This window comes from Nanorana parkeri, unplaced genomic scaffold, assembly GCF_000935625.1.
Source record: "Nanorana parkeri isolate BGI_ZX_2015 unplaced genomic scaffold, ASM93562v1 scaffold945, whole genome shotgun sequence".
NCBI lineage: Eukaryota > Metazoa > Chordata > Amphibia > Anura > Dicroglossidae > Nanorana > Nanorana parkeri.
The window spans coordinates 33,666-57,905 of record NW_017307213.1 but is presented as its reverse complement, the minus strand read 5'-3'; the positions used below and the strand labels follow the sequence as shown (position 1 = coordinate 57,905).

The 24,240-nt window shown below is 43.2% G+C and overlaps 1 protein-coding gene across 1 annotated transcript in view; it reads left to right on the top strand.

The window, feature by feature from the left end:
* MTMR6 (myotubularin related protein 6) overlaps positions 1-24,240 on the top strand; it is a 39,766-nt gene that overhangs the window by 4,214 nt on the left and 11,312 nt on the right. Inside the window, exons 2-7 of the mRNA XM_018566378.1 lie at positions 7,538-7,654; positions 12,675-12,837; positions 14,554-14,711; positions 15,105-15,233; positions 17,281-17,415; positions 18,788-18,920. Coding sequence (XP_018421880.1) covers positions 7,538-7,654; positions 12,675-12,837; positions 14,554-14,711; positions 15,105-15,233; positions 17,281-17,415; positions 18,788-18,920 — 835 coding nt within the window. The remainder of the gene's footprint in view (positions 1-7,537; positions 7,655-12,674; positions 12,838-14,553; positions 14,712-15,104; positions 15,234-17,280; positions 17,416-18,787; positions 18,921-24,240) is intronic.

The window sequence follows — 24,240 nt, the reverse complement described above, 5'->3', positions numbered from 1 at the left end:
CCAAACATAAATTGGTATTAGAGACAGATTGAGTTGCTGGGTATTACTTTGGGGCTGATTTATAAAGGCACAAAGGAAGTATACTCCCAGTAGCCCTGTGAGGTGATCTGTAGATTCTGGCATCAGTAGATTAGAGAACTCAAATTAAGATACATTAGTTGATTCAGTGACTTTTGGCATAGCTGCAGTGTTTGCTCCATAGCATTAATAGCTCACTTCTTGCTTATATTCAACTTCCTGATGAGCTGGTGCTCCAGTTTTCATACATTAGCCCTTTAGGTGGCAATATTTTTTTTTAGAAGCCTTTTAATTGTACCAAGAAGTTAGACAGTGGGTTTGGTTTGTTCCTGTATTTCTGTGAAAGCCAGAGACCCCTCTGTGTGACTTTGAAGGGTGTCAGAATCATTTGAGGTAGGGTTGCACAGATACCAAGTACAGTACTCGGTACGAGTACATGTACCGATACTTTTGAGCTCCAAGACTAGACTAGAGAAAAATTCAAAAGTTAGGAGGCAGCTGTCATTTGTTAGGAGCACACGGAGCTCCCGGGATTTGTACATCTCTGTTTTAATGTACGATTTTGTTTTTATAAATATACTGTAAATAAAGGGATGCACAGATACCAGTTTTGCGAATACGAGTACTGGTACTTGCCGAGTACTTACAAGTACGAGTACTGATACATTTTTGTTTATTGTCATGTGACAGTTTTTCTAAAACAATACAGACTAATGATTTCAGGACAGTGGTGGAGTGCCAGAGCCAGGTCCCAGCTGCAACCGCTGCAACCCTGGTAGTTCTCATGAAAATGCCAAGTATCTGCACTGATACTCGAAAAGTATCTGTGCATCCCTAATTTGAGGGGATTTTTGTTTTCTATACGGATATCTATTAATAGGAAACTTGCAGTTTTTCAAGAAACAACTTGTCCGAAGGTATAATAAATATGCAAATAAAGTGCAAAATCTTGTACGCGCGTAATAAATGCTCTGCACTCAGGAATGTATTCCGGGTCTATTTCATCACTTTAATTAAAGGGCTCGAGGAGCAGCAACAGCATCTATAGGATCTTTACATCTAGCGGCCTGTGGTCTGTGGAGATGTAGGAAAATGAGTCATTTGCATCTTCTTTATACCAAGTAGAAATGTAGAAGTAGGTCAGAAAATTTCCGATAAAGCACAAGCAAAATGCATTAGCCTCAGCAGCCGAATAATTAAAGAAGTTCTACAACCTAAAATAACAACACGAGAAGATAAAATAACCAAACTAGCTTTGTGGCAATATTCACCTTCAGAGCCTGTTCACAACCAATGCGTTGGGGATGCATTTTATCCAGTGCAGGCGCAAGACAAGGCAATTTTAAGGCAATTTGCCTTGTTCCTGATGGGCTTGGTTCACACCACCACGCTGCGGAGGTGTGCGCTGACAAAACGTACGGCATGCATGTCCAAGGAGCACAGTATAACTGCATCACACCCGGCTGTGTCCATAAAATGGAATAAAATGTTGCTTGTTCTAACTAATGATGCGTCATGACCAAGCGCATCAGTACTGTGCCAGGCAAACGCACGCCAACAGCCATGCGGTGTAGCGTGGCTGCTGGTGTGAATGGGCCCCCAATCCAGAGATTCTTATGGGGCTCATCTCCCAGCCAGAAGATGGAGGTAGACAAGCCCAATAAAAATCAATGGGGATGTATTGCGCAGGTACGGCCAGGAAAAAAAGACACCCCATGCAAGATGTAAGCAATGAGTGGGCCCATCGGAACTCGGAAAGTATTGATCTGTGCACAGGGAGGGAGGGAGTGTTGATGTCACATTAAAGGATAACTATGAGGGGAGTGATTTTCACTCAGCCTCATAGTTCTAGCCGACCTGTGACAATGAAACTGTCACAGGTCGGCTCAATAGATCGGGAAGTGAGCGAACACATACCGTCGCTCGCTCACTTCTAAATCTATCCCTGCAGAGAGCCGTGACTGTCACTCACAGTTCCCTGCAGGGATTCCCCCCCTCCCCTGTCCAATCCTCCAGTGCTGACTGGCGGAACGGACGGGGGAGGGGGTGGGTACAGCTGGCTCTGCCTCTAGATAGGCAGAGCCAGCTGTCACTCACGCAGCTGGGTGGATCTCGACAGTAATGTCGGGATCCGTCCCGTCTGCGGCTTCTCAGTATACCGTGAGCTGTTGCTTGCGGTATACTGAGCTTTGGGTCACGGGAGGACGCTAGTTTGTGTCCTCCTTTTACCCTTAGAACTATGGGGAAAAGCCCTGACCCCATAGTTCTCCTTTAAGTGTTCTATGTTTTAAAGTGCACCTATCCTTAAAGTAGCATGGATAGTGCTATGGGTGCTGTGTGGAAGGTGATGGTTATATGTGACCCAAAGGCAGCATGATCTCAGTATACAGAGCTGAGATTACTGTGGCACAGGGTCCTTGTTATCTGGCTTGTGTGGTTGGCACAGTGCATTCTGTGCATGTGTTTCTGTTTACATATTTATAACAATGAGCACAGCTTTCATTGGCCAGTACATCTGCTGGAAGCGCTGGCTTGATTGCTTCCTTTGTTGTAATCTATGAAGAAACTCTTTGTTTGCAGGCAGTAAATTACCTTAGACTAATTGGCGCAGAGGGAATAAGTTTTATAGTGGATTGCTTCGGATAATCCGGGAACATTCTGAATAGGCTATAAAACTATGAATGGGCAAAGTAGCAGTATTTACTTTACCTTTATTATTAGTATTATGATGTGGGGTTAGTTAGGAAGAACTCGGCTACAATACAATAGCATAGTATTACCCCAGTCCCCCAAGCAGATACTAAATGAAATAAATGTATCACTTTCAGTGCCCTCTGCCTTCATGATATAAAATCTTTAGCTGATTGTCTATCAGATTGATGTTCTGGAGAAGGTGGGCTCAGACACAAAGGTTTTTTGTGACGTCAGATCCTAGGCTGCATGTTAGGCTGGGCACACACCTTACAACCATCGCAAGACTTCTGTCTTGCGATGGTTGTAAGGTACTTAAAAAAACGTACGATCTGCCTATGTTGCATAGGCAGATCGTACTTGCGATGATCGCAAGCCACGCCCCCTGAGGGGCGGGCTTCCGATGACCGCAATGCCGAACGGGCAGTGTGCGCTTGCGCACACCGGCCCGTGCGGCTGTTATCGTACGGACATGCCACAAACCCGCCGAACATCGTACGATGCTCGGCGGGTTTTCAAACATGTCCGTAAGTTTAAAGTCGTGCGACCTTACAGTAGTAGAGGTTGCACGGCTTCCACACACCTTACGAACATCGTACGATCGCGGGATTTCCCGCGATTATCGTACGATAATCGTAAGGTGTGTGGGCACCCTTACCCTCACTCATTGCACAATTAGGAGGGAAGGAGGTTAACTTGTTATACTAAAGCCCATCAGGGCTCTATTCCCCTACCCACCAAACTGACCACCCCTTTGTAGCCCCAGTGGCTGTATTGTATACTTTTTTGCTTATACATTTTTCTGAGGTCTTCAGGCCAGACACGCAGTCCTAACTGATGGGCCGTCTTCACTGATGCAGAGAGCAGTGCTGATGTAATGATATCAGTGCCCCTTGCTGTACCAATACACTATAAACAATGGGCACAGTATGGGTCATGGGGCCCTATACTCACAGTATGTGTTCAGTCTTCCTGGTTGAATGGCACTGGGTGTCATTCAACCTGAAAGGCTTAAAGCTCAACTCTCCACAGGTATACTGTATAACACAGGACAGATCCAGAGTCTAGTCCCGGGAGGGACATCCAGACTGAAGGAAGGGGAGCCTGGTAACCTTTGGTGGTTACCAAGGCCCCCTTCCTCCTGTCCAGGCCCCTCCAAGTGGCGGAATGCTAGGACCCGGTTGCAACTGCTGTGACCCTGTATAGAGGACTACAATTGCCAGCAATACATTATACCGCAATACAGAATACCATCATCTAAAGAGGACTGGTGCTGGGTCCCTTAACCTGGTCCTTAGTGCCAGCGAGCTCTGGGCCTGTCCCTGAGCACACTGGTAACACATGGCCATGTCCTCATTGATGGGCTGCTCATAGGCTTGCATTAACAGGTCCCTGCGACCCTGCCGCCACTGCGAGCCTTGGGGCTCTCTACTTAGACAAAGTATCATTATTATACAGGATTTATATAGCGCTTTACAATATAAGGAAGACATTACAATCACAATACAATTCAAGACAAGATGGCAAGGAGGGCCCTGTCTGTGAGGGCTTACAATCTAAAAGTAGGCAGCTGCAAAGCCCCAGCATGGGCTGAGGTGGCCGCCTAATTTGCCAGACGAGAGTGCAGTCTCTGCTTTCTGCCCTGATTGTTTGGTGTGCGACCCGGCAGAGTGGTGATGGAGGGAGGGAGCGGCAGTTTTCTTGGATCCGCCACTGGTATAATATTGTATAGCCGTCACTACTACGGTGCTTTGACATTGATCTTCCAGGTCTTGTACTGGTGCTGTGCTGAACGACTTCCCCTCTGTGAAAACACATGGGGACACTCACTAGGCACGGCGGCCAGTCAGAGAATGCCTAGTACTTTAAGCAATTAATAAGAGATGTTCTTTGATTGGATGAGAGGTGATGATGTCATAATCCACCCCTAATTATTATTATAATACAGGATTTATATAGCGCCAACAGTTTGCGCAGTGCTTTACAATATAAGGAAGACATTACAATTACAATACAATTTAAGACAAGATGGAAAGTATATGTGTATGCATGCATAACAATTAGGTTGAGTGGTTGTGATGTGTCCCAGCAGCACAATTGCCCATCTGATATTAGCCTTATTTTTTTAGATGTAAAAAGTAGGCTGCTTTGGTTACCTGCAGCACTCTATGTTGTTCCCAAGGCTGTGGACTAAAAACCTTATTGTCTTCATCAGACATCACATGAGAGCACAGAATAACCTGGCAGGCGATGAGAGCGATGGGCACCTTATGACACAGGGTATTGGGCACCAGGAGAGGAGCAGGCTATTGACTTCCCAGAAACAGTCAATTGATACTTTTTTTGGAAGAGGCTGGATCTTGGGTGATCAGGAGTACATTTACATTGCAGCTGGATGAAAGGAGGGCATTGAGAAATCAAGGATACCAACAACCAGCTCAGCAGGGAAGCCAGCTGCACAAAAGGAAATGTGAAAATCAGAATGTTCCAGCGGGCGCTAAATGATGTAGCTTGGTGGTTTTAACTGGCCGAGTGCCCCAACCACTGAATAGGAAAGGGTGAAGTGAACTGCATTTGCCAAGCATTGCGTCACACCAAGCTGCACATGGCTTGGATTATAAGGATACTTGTCCAGCTCCAAGTTCTGCAGCTTCCTTTATACAGTCAGAAATATTGTATTTAGTAATGTCATAGCTGTTCTACTTTGTACTGACTAACCTACGTTCTGTAAAGCGGTACACTTCTATCTACACTCATCAGATAAGGTTTTGTTGACTTTGCTTTTATTGAGTTTTCTGCTGCAAACAGTAACTTTTTTTGGGTTAAGTAGGACAGTGGTTACACGTTACCATGGCAACACATCACATCCTTTTCCTCTTGAATCATGTTTGAGAGAAGTGACCGAGCAGTCTTTTCCAGTCCTAAGCTAAGAAAAAGCTTCAAAAACAGAAAAAGGGAGTTTATGTCTTCCCTAATTACATATAATGTTCCATTGTTAATAATCGGGATGTAACAAAATCCTTTCATCTTGAAGTACAGTGCTTTGTATAAGTTTTAACCGATCTCACCCCCCGCCTGGACTACTACATTTTGTTTCAATAAGTTTATTGTTTTTTTTATTTTACACCAAGTACACATGACATTGTGTACAAAGAGCAATAAGAAGGTGGAAATAACATTGAAATGACAATGCAGCATTGTCCAAGGCCTTGAGTCATAAGGAATTGCTATGGGGTGAGAGTTCTTCCATATAAAAATGAAGAGAACCATTTAAATTCAAGAACTAAAGCTGGCCGTGCACTACAAAGTAATTGTACCTTCATAGCCCTTCATTTGCATGGTTTGTGTTTGGCATGAATTTTAGTGCTTGAGGTACTTTGTACACGCGGTACTACAAGGCCTCTTTCAGACAGGCGAATTTGGGCGCATAGTGTGCTGCGATCAAAGGCGTCTAAACAAGTGAAGCAAATGGCAATCACACTCATCAATTTAGAACTAGCTTTAAGGTAAAGATAGAAGTCACCAGCACTCACTTGTAATGTGCAAAAAGGATAGCATTTTTATTGATACGTCACATGTGTCAAGAAGCCAACGTTTCGTGGCCATGCACGGTCCCTTCATCAGGACCACATCGTGAGAAAAGGATGTGTTAGATTTTTGTCACAATGTCGCCCTGATGAAGGGACCCTACGCGGCCCGAAACATTGGCTATGTGACGTATCAATAAAAGTGCTATCCGTTTTGTACATTACAAGTGAGTGCTGGTGACTTCATTACTTGGAGTGTAGCACGGCGCCATCCGTGTCGTCACTTCGAGCACCAACAGACATTTTGTTTGGTTCAAGTACTGTATGGTGTGCAGGTGATTCTCTAACGCTAACTGTAAAGTAAGGTGCACATGGAAGGGCTTAAGGGCTTGCTAACACCAGATGCAGACCAGAGCGGTTTTGTCCGCAGACTGAAATGCATCCTAATGTATTCCTATGGTATTTCTGGGCTCTTTTCACACCAGTGCAGTCAGTTCCGATGCAGGGGGAGAAAGTGCTGCCTGTCCTATTTTTTCTGCTCTGGAACGCACCAAAATGCATCGAAAATGCATGCAAACGCTCTGGAATGCACTGGACCACACCTGAAAGGCAATTTTAAGCTAGAAAAAAATAATGCACTGAAACACATCAAAAACATGTCAAAACGCACTGTACTACATATGCGGAAACGCATCCAGATCTGGTCTGGATCTGGAGTGAACAAGCTCTTACACAAACAAACAAAAAAATTTCCCAGCAAACTTACCAGCCAGCCTGCAAAAAAAGGTGGCTAAGGGCTAGTTCACACCAATTGTGGTGCATTCCAGAGCAGTAGCTGCTGGAACGCACAGCAATCACACACTAAACTTCCCCCTTTGTTCTGGGGCGTGAGGGGGCGTGGCGGTGTGATGAAGTCAATGGCGCAGCCACGCCCCATCCCCCCAGTGCAATGGGACACATGGAAAAACATGCAGGATGCTCTATTTTTTGCATTAGCAGTGGACTAGAACGCAGGTAATGTTTTGCCACGCGTCCGATCGCACTGCGGGCAGGGTCATGGCTGCGGTGCCATTGACTATAAAGCAAAAATAATCGGGCAACTAATCGATTATGAAAATAATCATTAGCTGCAGCCCTATGACTCTGAGAACTGTATTTGCTGCCGCAGAGATGTCCCACCTCTTTGCCGGTTTGCATCTGCCCAGGACTTAGAAGCTGTTCTTGCTTTGCACATTTGACATGCAAAATGTTTTGCTTTCATATTGTATTCATCTGAATTCTTGTTTTGTTGGTTGTTACAGGTGGAGCAGGTGAAGTTATTGGACCGTTTCAGCCCTAGCAACAAATCCTCTTCTGGGACGCTGTATCTCACCGCCACCCATTTATTGTTTATAGACTCTCAGCAAAAGGAAATCTGGGTAGGCATTTATGCATTGAATGTAATGTGTTTACATAGCGTTATCATATGACATTTAATATTCAACAACGTGGAAGCTGTGCAGACAACAGTCACCCTAGCCATGAGAAGGGCTCTTGTGATAACACTGAATGCCTTGTTTTTGTGTAAGCTGATACTAAGATATTGTTATTGGAAAATACACAGTTACCGTATCTCACCTGCTGAGTTCCGGCTTCCATTACAACCCTTGATTTTCTCCTTTTCCATACGATTAACCCAGAGATGCACAAATGAATATAGAATTCAGGAGCCAGCCTGTCCAGTGCAGGAACCAGCAGGATTTTTTATAGGGGCCAACTCCTTTGGTAACAACTATAGAAAACCTCAAAAGTTAGGTGCCAGCTGTCACTTTTAAGGTGCATTGGCTACCTGGCTCCTGAGATTTGTCCAGCCCTGGATTAGCCTGCAATTTAGCCACAGTGGCCACCAGGGTATAGGCAGACAGCAACAGGGACTAGTAGATATACTTAGTTAATGCATACAGTAATGTACAGCACCTATAACATGTTGATTGTCAGGGAATCCTTTCCTTTCTCATTCTCTTCCTGCTGCAACCTCCCTCTTATGACCACCCCAAGCTGTTTTTGAGACTTGAGCATAGTTGGCTATGTCCCCTTTCTTATGCACATGAATAATCTTGTGACTCTACCAGCGCCAATGTTTTATTGAGTCTCATAAACTGCTTTTATGAGGTACTTAACCACTTAAGTTGTACTTAACCACTCGAAGACCAGGTGTTTACACCTCCTTCCTGGCCAGGCCATTTTTCAGTATTCAGCGCTGCGGTACTTTGACATTTATTCCATCATACAACGCTGTACTGAAACAAATTTTATGCCATTTTTTGGGGACAGATAGAGCTGTCATTTGATGGTATTTAATCACCACAGGGGGTTTTATTTTTTACAATATAACAAACAACTTAAATTTTGAAAAACAAAAACGGTTTCCCTATGAAATGTTATTAAACATTTATTATCACCCCAATTTTTTGGTAAAGTATAAAAGATGGGGTCATGTCGGCTAAATAGACACCAAACATGTCAAGCCATAAAATTGCGCGCGCCTGTGAAATCGCATAAAACGACCACACCCAAAATAGGCCATAGGCAATGCTTTAAACAATTTTACCGCTCATCAGTTAAGTGTTATCAGTAATAAATGGTCCTAGAATTATTGCTCTCACTGCGCCATACGCGGCAATATGTAACATGTGCTGCGTAATGGGCGCAATCATAATTTTCGCACATAGGTGCACCCGACACATGTTTGCGTGTGTATGGGGGGGGGCGTATGAACTGTGGGTGGGAGGTGCATTTGGGGTACCATTCAAATGAATGGTAACGCAACACACATAGGTGCGATTGCGTGGTACAGTTCAACGCACTCTACTAGTGTGAACGAGCCCTCAAAAACACTGGCATACATACACAGATACAATCTCAGAGACATTCTTACACATACATACACACTCCAAAAGTTTTTTAATTTAAAACATTTTTTTTTTTTTTTAAGGTCCACCCTCACAAGAATCTGGAGTGGGTCCTCTGCCTCGGGTCCAGTTTGGGCTTCTGTGCTGTGACGGAGCTCCAGTCATATGTGCAATGCTTGCTCCTTTACATGCCCTGTAGAGGTACCAGGAGCCAGAATGTGACATTGGTCCAGGCACTTCTACAGTACTTATGGGGAGCTGTAAGCAATGCACGTATGGGTGGAGCTCCCTCGCGGCCATAGCCCCATCCCACCTCAAGCTGACACTCGGTATCGGGCAGGATATTTTGAATGGCTGCTTAGTGCGAGAACTGACAGTGCTGTGCTAGGGGGTGGCAGAGGAGCCTCTCACCTAGAAAAGTGGAAGACATGCGGCAACCCACTAAACACGAGGTCACGACCCACCAGTTGAAAACCAAGTCTCTAGGTTGCCTTGGAATGTACCTGAAACTTCTGACATATAGTAAGAATGCAGACATTTCCATCCATATTTTTCAAACAATATTTGTAGAAGGTAGTAGAATTAGGTTAGAGAAAAGAGGGAAGACAATATGAGGATAGAAAGAAAGGGGGATAGAAAAAAACCCAAAGGGGTTAAATGAGGTGGGAAGTGTCATGGAACCTGCCAGAAACTTGGGAAACCCTATCCATCTACTCCTTATTCTCCCCCTCCATCTCCCTGACTTCCACATCTAAAGTATGGGATCTGTATTCCTGTGAATACGTGAAATATGTCCAATAGTATGTGCGGCAGAATCGTTCATGACCCTGTAACCAATTTAAAGAAAAGTTGGAGGTAAAAGCACAGAAAAAATCAAGTATTTATATTGCTTATTTGCAGCGTTTTTCCTTTCCAATAACAATTTTACAATGTGCCTCTGAAGTAGCTTCCAAATTTGACTACTTCAGGAAGATACATTTCCCTAGCACAGTCCCCTTCCACGTCACCCAGAATGGGTGAACTTTAAATACACTATGGGCTATAACAATCTATATTAACGGTGTATAAATCTGGCCCTGAATGCAGACTAAGAACAGGTAGGACATAGACAACATTATGCTTAGTTATTAAACAATACAAATGTTATCCTAGTGAAGTAAGTGCAAACACGGCAATGTATTCATTTTAAAGCTGAACGCCAGGAATTACAAATGAACTACCCTTGCAGTGCCTGTGACGGACCGCACGGCACCCCAACTGGGTGCCTCTGTCATTATGTAGCTTCCTCTCCGCTGGAACCTGATTTCCAGTGTCCTCAGCCTAAACCTGAAACCTGCCTAGTTATTGGACAAAACCAATATATTAGGACAGAAAACTAAACTCCTAACAGTAATAAAGATTTACCCCAAACATCAGGCAACACCAATGTTGAAGTAAAAACACAACCTTACCTCTGTTTATTAGAACCAAGAATACACACTTTATACCTTTCTCTGGACATTCCCACCACATCATTCTGTCTAGCATGTACACACATAAATAAAACAAGTTAAAACTGGTATAAGGTAAACTGAACACACAATCTATTCAAGTAGCAGGCACTTAGGCCGTTCTTATCAGCAAAGTCTGTTATTGAATTCCATCCCTTCTCCGGGATCTAAGTGTCTGAAATAATGTCCAGAATCATTCACGTATCAGCCAGGGCATGTAAGGAAAAGCATCTGAAAATAGTTCCACATGCCCGGCTAAGTGACAGACGAAGACCCGCTAGTAAAGAATCATGCCTCTGGGGGAAGGCTCCTCCTGTGGCTTCTCCACCATGCCTCGGTTCAGTCCGACACATTGCCCACCTCTACACTGCAAGTAACCACTTCAGTACCGGCATGTTACACCCCCCTTCATAACCAGGCCATTTTTTTAGTTTTAAGCACTGTGCGAGTTTGGCTGAGAATTCCTCCATCACACAACACTGTAACACTGTAAAAAATCATTTTATATCATTTTTGGGCCCAAATAACAATTTATTTTAGCGGTATTTAATGACCATTTTTTAAATTGAATACTATATAGAGTAAAAAAGACGAAAGAATTCAAAAAAAGCCAGTTTTTGTTACTTTCACTTTTAAATCATAGCAAATAAAAGTGTCAGGACAGTACAAAACCACTCCAGATGACCCCTTTTTTGGAAAGTAGACACTCCAAGGTGATCTTATTTTTTGCCACAATTTTTGGGAAATGAAACATGCCGGTATTGAGGGGGTTAAAATATAGAGCTTAGTAATAGGGCACAAGATACAATAAATGTACAGGTCATAGACAGTGGGAGGAGGGGTGAAGGCTTTAATGGGCAGGTCACATACATTGGGAGGATAGAGATGAAGGGGTTAAGGTATAGATGTGCTGGATAAGGCAAATGAAAAGGGTTAATATACAGGTCCAAGCAGAGACAAAATGCAGATAACATAAACTGCTGCTGCAGCTTGTTTTTGCTGGGAAGTAATGAATGGGTACATTCATTACTTCCTTTACTCTCCCCTGCCTCTGATGTAAGAGGAAGGCTTGGCAATGTAAATATTGCCATGTGATCGCTGTGATAACCAATCACAGAACACAGAGCCGGTCCGATGACAGCAGGAACAGCGGACTCAGACATGCACAAAGAGGTGTTCACGGGAGGACGTACGAGTACGTCCTGCTGGAACAAGGCGTCTGCGGACTGGCCGTATATATACAGTGGTCGGTCCTCAAGTGGATAAGTTTAAGGCAGGGATGGGGAACCTCCGGCCTCTCTCCGGCATTTTCAGGCTAACTCTGCAACCAGTCCCCTGCAGCCTCTTCTCTAAGCTGCTCTGGTTGGCAATCACACAGTGATGTAATCACAAACAATGCAGGGCCAGCAGCAGGACAGTGAGGGACTGCCCACAACCTGGAGTGCCGTGGACAAGAGGTGAGCACCGAAGCATGCCCCACAGCAAGGGTAGTTTTTGTGTAATTCCCAGAGTTCAGCTTTAGGCTGGTAATACATGATGATAGTATTGCATTCTGTTGTTTTTTTCAATATGTGGATAACATAACAGTTGCCATAGACCAGGGAGGACTATAAAATGACGGTTGAGTTTCTTTACATTCAATTTGGTTTAATATAAGTGGATAATAGTATTAGGGCTGATGTTCGCACAGCATTACTGCCACTAGATAGAGCCGAGGAGCACAGGAAATGTCAATGCTGCTAGTGGCTATAATGCTGTGTGAACGGCATTCACCCAGCTGTACGGTGGGCAGAAGTTTTATACATCAGCCCCTAAGTGTATGTCTCCTGTCTATATTACATAACACTCTAAAACAATATCTTTGTACTTTTAAAGTGGACAGGTCACTTTTCCAGAAGATCTTGTATTTCCCAATCATCTGTTAAACACACACAAAGCACAATTTGTCAGATTAGACCATTATGTCCCATTATTCTCAGGGAAGTTTTTTTTAGATCTGTCCTCTTCATTGGTAGATATAAACGTCAATATGGCTTATACCTGCATATCTGTAATAGATTCTACACCATCACATTGCTGCGGTGGAGAAGCTTGCCCTCACAACTACTGGCTGCCCCTTGGTGATACAATGCAAGAATTTTCGAGTGTTCCACTTTATAGTTCCCAGGGAAAGGGACTGTCATGACATCTACAACTCTCTGCTACAGCTGTCAAAACCAGGTAAGGTATACTGCCATCTCCCACATTATTGTACCTATGGATTTCCTAACATATACAGTATTGAAATGCAACAGAAGGAGCCACGGCCACCCACCAATAACAATGTTCAATAGTCTATTTTGGGTTTGGCTGCATGGCCACGGCATGAAAGTATGTTCCCTTTATAGGTTAAATTGGTGTTGGGGATTATGTACTGTACAAGTGGGAAAGGGGGTGTTTGGGTGCATGGCCACAGCTTGCAGGTAGGTTCACTTTATAGGTTAAATTGGTTGTGGGAGGATGGTTTGGGTGCATAGCCACAGCATGCAAGTAGGTTTAGGTTATAGGTTAAATTGGTGTTGGGGATTAGGTACTGTACAAGTGAGAAGTGGGGAAAGGAAGGGGGGGGTATGTGGGTGCATAGCCACAGCATGCAGGTTGGTTCACGTTATAGATTAAAAGAGAACTATGGCCCAGAGAGACATAGCTCTAGAGAGGTAGAGCCAGCTGTCAATCAGGTGGCAGGGTGGATCCTGTCAATATAGCCTGCTATATGCTGAGTTTTGGGTCATAGGAGAACATGGTAGATGCTGTGATGGTAAAGAGAACTATGTGCCCTCCCCTCCCTGCTGCAGCGAACTGAAGTGCTACAGAACAGCTACTCAGCGCGTGGCTAAGGAACAAAACGCCTCGGGTGTATAGCCAGCTTAAGCCCCAAGTGCTTTGCCATATATCCTTTACATTTCGGTGGTGTCCCCAACACGCGATTACTTTGCTGAAAAAGGAGCGGCAACTGAGCCACCATTCCAGAAGCTGACCTTGGATAATGCCTCAATAAAGATGAATAAGGATGGCTCCTTCCTTCTTGGGGAGAAAACAGAGGATGGTCTTGTCAGGGGGAGTACTGTGATTTCTGTGAGAGTTAATAGCTTGTGCTAAAACATATACTGTACAGTATGTGATCCTAGGTCTACTTTACAGTGACACTAAACTCGAGTTAAATCTTAAAAAAGTTGCAACTTAGTGTTTCTTTTGATACAGAGCTGCCAGCACAAGTGTGAGGTTCACATATTGCAAAGGAGATGGGTATACAGGACAAGGGATTCCTTTTAGGATTTTGTTAAGGGGTTATATAAGGTTGGGGTTATGGCCAGGGATCAGGGGACTTAGTTTAAAATGACACTAAACTCAGGAGTTCAATCTTAAAAATGCATTTGAAGTACCCCATTAACAAAAATGTATCTTATTTATGTATCATTCGGCTGTAGATCCTCAAATCATCTCTGAATTGGTGCTGACACTGTCCTTCCTTCTGGAGGGGGGCTACTTTTGTTCCCCATGGTCCCTGTGTGTGTTGTAAAGTAGTCAACACTCCAGGCTCAGTCCTGTGATGTACTACAATCTCAATACAAATTAGTAAACGAAACATGAGATTGTAGCCCATCACAGGAGTGAGCTTGGAGCGGTGGCTACTTTACAACACACACAGGGACCATGGGGAACAAAAGTAGTCACCCTCTAGAAGGAAGGACAGTGTCAGCACCGATTCAGAGATGGTTTGAAGATCTACAGCCGAGTGATACACAAAATGAGATACATTATTGTTAGTAGTAAATGTATTTGAATGCATTTTAAAGATATAACTCCTGAGTTTAGTGTCACTTTAAGGTGATAGGATTCTGGAATAGTGTGGCACGGCATGTAAAGGATGATCTGATCCTCTTTTATTTCTTTTAGTGCGATTTGATGATATCTACGCGTTTTCTTATAACCCCAAACAAAATGAGACGGAACGGATTCTGGGATGGCAATGCATTAACCTGAAAGAAGAGTATCAGCGAATGGGGGTCCCCAATTCTCACTGGCAGCTGACTGATGTCAACCGAGATTACAAGGTAATTCCATACTGCAGGTGTTCCAGTTACTTTAGTGTTTGCGAAATTAGGAAGAACTACAATCCTAATTGCAGGTTTCTTATTAAAATCAGTGGGCTTTTCTCTCTATTTGGACCCATTTGGGAGAATTTCTACCTAATGTCCTTTCCTGGTGCCAGCATCAGGAAGTCAGCAGATAGTTCTCTAACAGAGACACAATAGCAATTAAAACACATTTTATTAGTAGGATGGGGAAGGCTAGACCCTCCATTTTCATTGTTACCTGTTTCCCCATAGGAGATTTCACTACCAACCTCACCAAAAGGGAAGTCTCTTGAATGGACACACACAGCAAACATACAGAAGGATCTAATCTAACTATTCCCTCCACTGTCCAAACCTTCTGCCTTTCAGGTGTGTGAGACGTATCCACGAGAACTGTATGTGCCAATTACAGCAAGCAAGCCAATCATTGTGGGGAGCTCAAAGTTTAGAAGCAAAGGAAGATTCCCAGTGTTGTCCTATTATCATCAGGAGACACAGGTGACCATGTCCTGTCATTTTTTTATTTACTGGAAATCAGCGGGATATTCTGAACTTTTTATAGCAGAGTGATTTTTAAAAAAAAATCTGTTTATTTTAAAGAAGAACTCCGGGCATACAATTTATTCACCCTTGCAGTGGAGCTACCCCCACACTGCAAGGGTTAACTGCTTGTTTTCATCTAGGGTGGGGGAAAAAAGTTTTCTTCAGCTGATCCTCAGAGCCACCTTGCTATTAGAGGGGTTCCTTCCGCCTCGTTCCCCCTCCTCTGCAGCATTCTAAGGTCCCTGAGTCATCACGTTCTATACATAATGTATAGAACGTGAGGACGCTGAGGGACATACCATGGATTCTGCGTAGTAGGCAGGAGGGAGAGCGCTGTCAGAGGTGGCCGGCTCCAAGGTTCGTGTGAGTATACTTTTTTTGTTTTTTAACCTAGACAAAAGCAAGCAAGCAAGCAGTTAACCCTTGCAGTGCAGGGGAAGCCCAACTTCAAGGGTTAATACAATTTGCGCCCAGGGTTCTGCTGTTAGAAAACCATTATTCACTTGACAGAAGAATAATATGCTCTGCAAACCTGCAGGGAGATAATAAGAGGAATTGTCTTCCTAAAGTTAAGCACTGCTGCAGACTTGAACCTGCCTTGAGATTATAAGGCTTTACAGAGATTAAAAGGAGAATTATTAGGTGAGTAAAAAACACTCAACCCCATAATTCAAGCTGACCTGTGACACTGAAACTGTCACAGGTTGGTTCTATTGACCGGGATGTCAGCGAACACATTCCGCCGATTGCTGACTTCCTCTCCCTGCAGAGAGCGGTGACTGTCAAACAGCCAGCAGGCCAGAGAGGCAGAGCTAGCTGTCAACCAGCCAGAGACGTGGATCTCGACAGTATTGTCGGGATCTGTTCCGGCTGTAGCGCAGCTCTCAGCATATAGCGGGCGATAGCCAGCTTTTTGGTGTGTTTTGGGTCACCGGAGTACATTAGTATATGGCCTCCTGTGACCCCAAAGAGAACTATGGGCAAAAAAGGTTCCCCCATAGTTCTCCTTTAACCACTTCCCGGCCGGCCGTTGTAAAAAAACGGCCGGCCAGGAGCTCTCTAGATCTGAGCGGGCATCTTAAAGCATGACATGCTTGATGTCTATTTACCCGACGTGACCCCGTCTTTTATATTTTACCAAAAATATGGGTAATAATCATGGTTTCCTAATATAATGAGAAAAAAAACATTCCCAAAATTTTAAATAATTTTTCCTTAATATAGTAAAAAATAAAACCCACAGTGGTGATTAAATACCACCAAAAGAAAGTTCTATCTGTCCCCAAAAAATGGTATAAAATTCATTTCAGTACAGCGCTGCATGACGGAATAAACGTCAGTCAAAGTACCGCAGCGCTGAATACTGAAAAATGGCCTGGCCAGGAAGGGGGTCTAAACACCTGGTCTTGAAGTGGTTAAAGCTGGCCATGCACGTGTCAATTTTACCCACTTTTTACCCAACACAAATCGTACACAATAATAATCGTACACAAGAATATAATTGTCAGAAACATAGCATTATACCACCAAGAGGTTTGAACTACCACACAAATTGTGATTGTGAAGTTGAAACTGGGCAATAAATTGATGGATATAGTACAGTTTATTGAAACATCGAATTTAAATTCAATCAAAACGGAGAAAAAATCGTCAATATCTTCAAAAGCGTTCTAATTTTCCACCGTGTTTGATTTGGGCATTTTTTGGTCCTATCTTCTTGCAGTCAATCAAAACCACCATTGTACCTCTTTGGGGTTTTGACAAATGAGCTATTAAATAGTCATCCTATCAGCTGAGTGATCATGATGAGAATTGCACATACTGGAATTGTCAACCAATTTGATTGTAAAACAACCAAACCAATCAAGGCAAACACCGACAGTTTGAATCATTTTATTGCTTTGAATACTACTGTTGTGTGATAGATCTGCCTGTTTATGACCACTACAGCCTAACTTTATATGTACAATTCAAATAGCTTCCTGTTTCTTCCTCATTTTAGGCAGCTATTTGCAGGTGCAGTCAGCCTTTGTCTGGCTTTAGTGCAAGATGTCTGGAGGATGAACACATGCTGCAGTCTGTTAGTAAAGCCAATCCTGGGTGTAGGTCCATGTATGTCATGGATACCAGGCCTAAGGTATGTACACAGAGTGTTCTATATGTGATTTACTCACAACCTATTACAAGCCTGTACAGTTCATACCAGACATACCGTGACAAGCTGAGGTGACCTGTAGGAAAAGCAGTGTGTCAAAAGGATAATTATATCCAGGGATGTAGTCAACTGAAATTGTATGTCACTCTCTACTTTTATTGTAAGACTTATATTTGACATATCTTTACTTTGCAGGAATTTGCATGTAATTTCAGCTGCCTATACTTAAAGCTTAACCTCAACCATTGATATAAAACATCAGTGAAAGCAATTATGTATCCATTAAAAATAATTTAAAAAGATTTTCATGCAACTTGTGTTAGTAATTTAATTTGGTTTGCTATCGGCCCCTTGTAATTCCCTGTATGGTATTCTTGGGAGAGGAGAAGAGGTGGCAGCACTAGGAGCCAATCAGGTGTGCTGGGTGCACATGTGCTAACAAGGAAGATGCAGACTGGTGAAGAATGCAGAGTGACAGAGGGATGGGTTGCTGCTGCTTTTTTTCTCTTTTAAATCATAGGCTGAGGGCAGAGAGGTGACCAAGTGTTATTGCTTAGCTGCAGTAGAGAAATGTTAGATTACCAGACTGGCTGCACTGTTTGGCAGGCTATATAAAGCCCAACTCCACAAATAATACAAAACTACCCTTGTCTACTTGCCTTATTTATTACTCTGGTAGACTCCCTCCATCTGTGTCCATCAAAGACTCCTCTCCAAGATGCTCTGGCCCGTAATTGCACTCTAAAGTCCTCAAATACAAAGCAAGTCCAATAAGACTGCATTGTGCATGAGGGCGGAGGGGGACCACCCAAAACCCCCGAGCATCAGGGAGAAGAGGGGAGCCAGAGCAGGTGATATGGTAACTACTACTCTATCCCAAGACTTAATGAGCAGTGCAGCGTGGTTTGGTGGCACTACAAGGGTAGTTTTTGTGTAATGCCGGAAAAGGAAATACAAATCCTTTAGGGGGTAAAACAGTTCCTATATACAGTATGTACTTCAGTTGTGCATTTTTCTTTTTGTCTGAAGTTCCCAGCACTGAAAGCTAATCTATCAAGAACAAATTCTATCACCCATTGGTAGGCAACCTTGCCACTCCAGCTGTGCTCAAATTAGAAATCCCACCATGCCTCTGGGAGTCATGTCTTTGGCTGTCACATTTTGCAAGCCGGAGTGCCGAGGTTGCCTCCCCCTGGTATAGCCCGAGGTTTTCCTTATACAGTTTAAAAGTTGTTATGCTGATTGCCTTTTACAACTGTCCTGTGGTTTCAGTAATCTTAATTGTTTCAATTAACTTTTGGTCAAATACGTTTTCAAAACAGTTAAACTTGTTGTGTTACATTACCATCTGCAGCTGAATGCCATGGCAAACAGAGCGGCAGGCAAGGGGTACGAGAACGCAGACAATTACTCCAACATTAAATTTCAGTTTGTCGGAATTGAGAATATTCATGTAATGAGATCAAGTCTGCAGAAACTTCTGGAAGGTAGGTGGATCACTTCTCAAGACTTTTTTTCTCTTCTTTTACATTGATTATATTTTGTATTATCTCATACTGTATAGTTTACTCATAATAAAAGTCATGCCCAAGTTTACCATCTATTTCTAAAAAACCATGACCCACCTGATGCTCTTTGTCAGGAATTGGCGCTGAAAGCTCTTTCCCCCTTTTTATCCATGTAAAGGTTACCAATCACTATTTTAGTATTAGGCCTTCTACATTGTGCTGAGTGGAATGTGAACCCGGGGCAATGACTTCTGTGCCAAAAGTTGGAGAAGAGGTTGTGTTAGAAAACCTCACACTCTGCATACAAATGAAGTCATTTGCAGTAAGATCTGGAGCAAATAATCGCTTTGCTGCCTCCTGGGCAACAATGATGGAAGAGGTTGCCTTGGCTGCATGTAAAGTGGCATAAGCCATATGTGATACTGATTACAGAAAGCGATACCTTATTTTTTATATAACTAAGTTTTATAAGCAAGGAGAATACTCAATAGAAGCATCGCTCCTCCATGGCTCAGAGAAGGAATGAGCCAGGTGCTTGCCGCTGGGAGCATGTCGGTGCTCCAGTATGAGCTGATACAAACAGAACAAAAGCTGGCAACACACCGGATTGCACTGGGATAGTTTATTGAAGCTTTTACCACATCACTGGTGTCCTGCCCAAGGTCCACCACCCCCTCTGATGCATTTCACAGAATTGCATGCTTAGTTGTCCCTCCCTCTCCCAACGGGTTGTCATAGAAGACTTCTACTTCACCTATGTACGTTAGGCATTCTGTAAGGAGAAAAGTATAAGAAAGGGAACGCCCACTAAGTTGTACTTCATGTATTACTAGTTATATTACAACTTTCTAAGGTCAGGGTAGGAGACAGGTAGACAGTTTATTGTCCGATTTGCCTACAGCACAGGTTAAAAATAGCTTTAGGTACATTTATTAATGAAGTTGGCCTTGCCTGCAGCTCTCTTCTTAAAGTGAAACTGTCACAATGCCTGAACAAAAAAAACAAAAAGCTGCTGTCAGGTTAAAAGTGGGGAAACCTCTATGTGTACATTCCTGCAGCAGCCTCCAGGTTCCTGACGCCTGATAGCTGGGCCATTCTGAAAGGGCAAAACTCTGACAATCCTGCCGCTTGGTGTCAAAGATTGCCTGCTCCCTTTTGTGGTACAGTTGCTTTAATTGAAGTATACTAAGTTCCAATTCTTAAAGTATATCAAAACCCTTGCGAAAATAATGCACATATTTTGGTCCCATCTCACTCCTGACCGAAATCTATCCTTAATTAGCGGGTGGGTGCTGCAGTGACTGCAGATGGTGTGGCTAATTAATCCAAAGTAAATGAAGTAGTCACCGGCACTCCAGTACTTGCTCCATCAATTTGTAATCTGTCAATTCGTTCCGCAATGTGTCGAACACGAGCCCCCGGCAGGCAGCACACTGTTCGACGCTCACTGTTCGAATTCCTCCTTATTGACTTTATAAAGTCATTTCACAATGTAAAGCAATGTCTGGAAACCATGTCGGTCCATTCATCAGGGACCGACATGGTTGTTTGCCCGATGAAGAGATCAACATGGTTCCGAAACGTTGCTTTACATTGTGAAATGACCTTTTAAAGTCATTAAAGAAGAACTGATGGAGCAAGTACTGGAGTGCCGGTGACTACTTCATTTAAAATAAAATAAATACTTTATCTGCCATTTTTTCCACCCTGTACTGGTGGACAGCTGGAAAGTTCATCCCGAAGCAAAGAAAGGGTTTGGGATAGGGGAGTGGACAAAGATCTGTGAGATTAACCATCCCTGGCATCCCTTTAGCTGTGTGAGCAAGGCCATGGCCTGGAGTAGACTCCCTGTAGTAAACAGCAGCAGTGTTTGCTGGAGGACTTATTGAGATCACTGATTTTCTGACAGCGCACCAGACCGAGCCAAAAATTCCCTAATAACAACACCACTTAAAGTACCTGTGTTTGTATTTAAATTTTTTCCATGTGTCTTCCTGAAGGCTCATGGATTCTAGGCCCAGCCAATATTCTCTGCAAGTCAAGAGTAAACCCCTCTCCTGCCATAGCTAAGCTCCACTCCCGTTATTTCACAGATCCTCTGCTCTCCACTGAGGCCCTGATATGTGTAAAGTAAATGACAGGAGAGGTGTTTAGTGCAAGGAGGGTGGCTGGTGGGCTTAATATCCAAAGTGCCAAATGTGCACTGTACTCAGCCAGTCTGCTCCTACCTCACCACCTTCTGATATTTTACTAGATTGTGCTGATAAATAAAATATTGTGGTAGCAATCTGTGAATGTCCCCGTTATTCTTGTAAAAGAGAGACTACATTTCCAAAATAATATAAGACAGAACAACATTGGGCTGTACTGTGAACTCCCCCATTAGAAGTTACTACAGAACGTTTCTATTTTTTCATGGTGAACTTTTTAAAATTACTTAAAGGACCAGGAAAATAATAAATTAAACACATAAAATGTGAACACATTCTTTTTTCATGGCAATAAAGTTTTACAACTAAAGAAACGAAACTCTTGTAAACCATGAAGGTCTGCATTTATTGGGTGCAAATTCCTTCTACTCTTTTTTTTTTTTTTTTCTCTCATCCCACAGCAAAATTGTAAAATAACTTTACATTATTGAAGAATAAAAAGTAAATCAATATATTAGAAAAGATTGATTATTGTGGTGATAAATTACAGATTATAATATTCTTAACTCGAAAAGCTTCCTGGAATTTCCTTGCCAGTCATGCAGTGTCCACTAGAGGTCAGTGTACACCTGCAGATGCTTGGATTTGACTTTTTTAAGGAAAACCCCAAGTATGTTAAGAATGAATAAATATATGAGCTGCATTTCATAATGAAATGTTACTGAAAGTGTCCCACCATCCAAAGCATTTTTATTGAGGTGAGCAGGAAGGTAAACAAACGAGTTTGGGCTGGAATTCCACTTTATAATGACTGTGTAGTTTTATGGCAGCTAGGACGCAGAAAATGTATCTTTTCTTCTTCCCTGTAAGCACAATAGGGGTTTAATACTTTCAATTTTGGTGTTTTCTGTGATTTACAGAGATGGAAGCTTGAGAAGTGCTTAATGTAGTGAGCTCCATTGGAGTTACTTTAGGCCTTCCCCCTTACCAGACTAAAGCTGGCCATACACCTATAGATTTTCTGCAGATTTTCTATGGTCAGATGGAAAATGTGCAACAGATTCCTCCATCTACGCTAAACTGTGTCCCACTGTGACAAGCTTCAGTATGTTGCTAGTCAGCCCCACTGGCTCTCAAAATACCTGAACAATGCCTGCATCCAATCAGATTGTTCAGGTATTTTGAGAGCCAGTGGGGCCGACTAGCAAGATAAGGAAGCTTGGCCCAGTGGGAGATTCCTCCATCCACACAGTTTAGCGTAGATGGAGCAATCTGTTGCACATTTCCCATCTGTCCATAGAAAATCTGCGGATACTCTATAGGTGTATGGTATAGGTGAGGTTGCTGCAGTGCAGCAGGTGTCTATTAGTCCAACCATTATCTAGATCAGCCATTCTTAATCATGCTTCTCTAGAACCCTCCGGTTCCTCCAGAGGTTGCTAAGGATTCCTTGAACAATGATTATTTGACAGACTATTTATGGCACTTGCATAGTTCCAGGGTCAATGGCAATTATCAGAGCCAGCTGCATGATACCTATCATCTTTTTAGGTGCCTATAAGGGTGTCATTCTCCCACCACTGTAATAAGGGGCATTCTTCTCATTAGCCAAAATGTAAGGTGCATTTTTCCCACTGCTCCCAAATGAGTTGGTTTTAGCAAAGGTTCCCCAAAACCGAAAAAATAAGCTTAAGGGTTCCTCTGGTGTACAAAGTTTGAGGTGGTTTAGATGATGTTGCCAGGTGGTGTCATGGTTGGCTTAGACCAATGGGAGCTTCTCATCTTGTCTGACTCTGCAGCTGAATCGACATAAAGGAGTCGCTGCACCTCTGGCATGGCTAGGGACACTATTCCGCCTCTTTGACTGCAGAATGCTGGGATTGGCTGGCCATTTATGTGCTAATCTGGGTTGTAGTGATTTGGGGGTTTCATTCGATAGGATCCTATTTACTACTCTACCTCCATTTCTATTCATCTCCTTCTACATGTATGACGGTTATCAGGCAGAAAAGTCTTGTTTCTTATTGGTACCTTGCGATTGATCCCACTTTGCCTTTATTTTGAAATATTTCAGCAAGTGTATGGGAACGGTATATCACAGTATCTGTGGAACCTGCAGTTAGGTGTGATTTAAAGTTTTTGAAATATATTTAGTATGGGACTTTTTCTCAAGAAAACTAATTTCACTTTAACTATTGATCAAAATCATTGTGGTAGAGCGTTGTACCCTGTTAGCCATCAGTAGGAAGCAATACTATTATTATGATAGGTCACTAGATCCAACACAACCCAAACATACACCGATCAGCCATACCATTATTACCACCCACCTAATATTGAGTAGGTCCCTCTTTTGCCACTAAAACAGCCTTGACCCGTAGAGGCATGGACTCCCCTAGATCTCTGAAGGTATGCTGTGGTATCTGGCACCAAGCCGTCAGTAGCAAGTCCTGTAAGTTACGAGATGGAGCCTCCATGGACTTGTTTTTTCAGAACATTCCACAGATGCTTGATTGGATTGAGATCTGGAGAATTTGGAGGCCCAGTCAACACCTCAAACTCGTTGTTGTGCTACATAAACCATTCTTGAACCATTTTTCCAGTGTGGCAGGACAGATTATCCTTCTGAAAGAGGCCACTGCCATCAGAGAATACTGTTTCCATAAAGGGGTGTACATGGTCAGCAACCAAATTTAGGTAGGTGGCACGTGTCATAGTAACATCCACATGAATGGCAGAATCCAAAATTTCCGAGAGGAACATTGCCCAAAGTATTCCACTGCCTCCTCCAGCTTACCTTCTTGCCATAGTGCCATCTCTTCCCCGGGTAAGTGACACACACCTGGCCATTCACATGAATTAAAAGAAAATGTGATTCATCAGACCAGGCCACCTTCTTCCATTGCTCTGTGGTTCAGTTTGGATGCTCATGTGCCCATTGTAAGCGCTTTTGGCGGTGGGCACGGGTCAGCATGGGCACCCTGACCGGTCTACGGCTCCACGATGCACTGTGTGTTCAGACACCTTTCTATCGGAACCAGCAATAACTTTTCCAGCAATTTGAACTACAGTAGCTTTTCTATTGGATCAGGCTGCACAGGCCGGCCTTCACTCCCCATGTGCATCATTGAACCTTGGCCACCCACGAC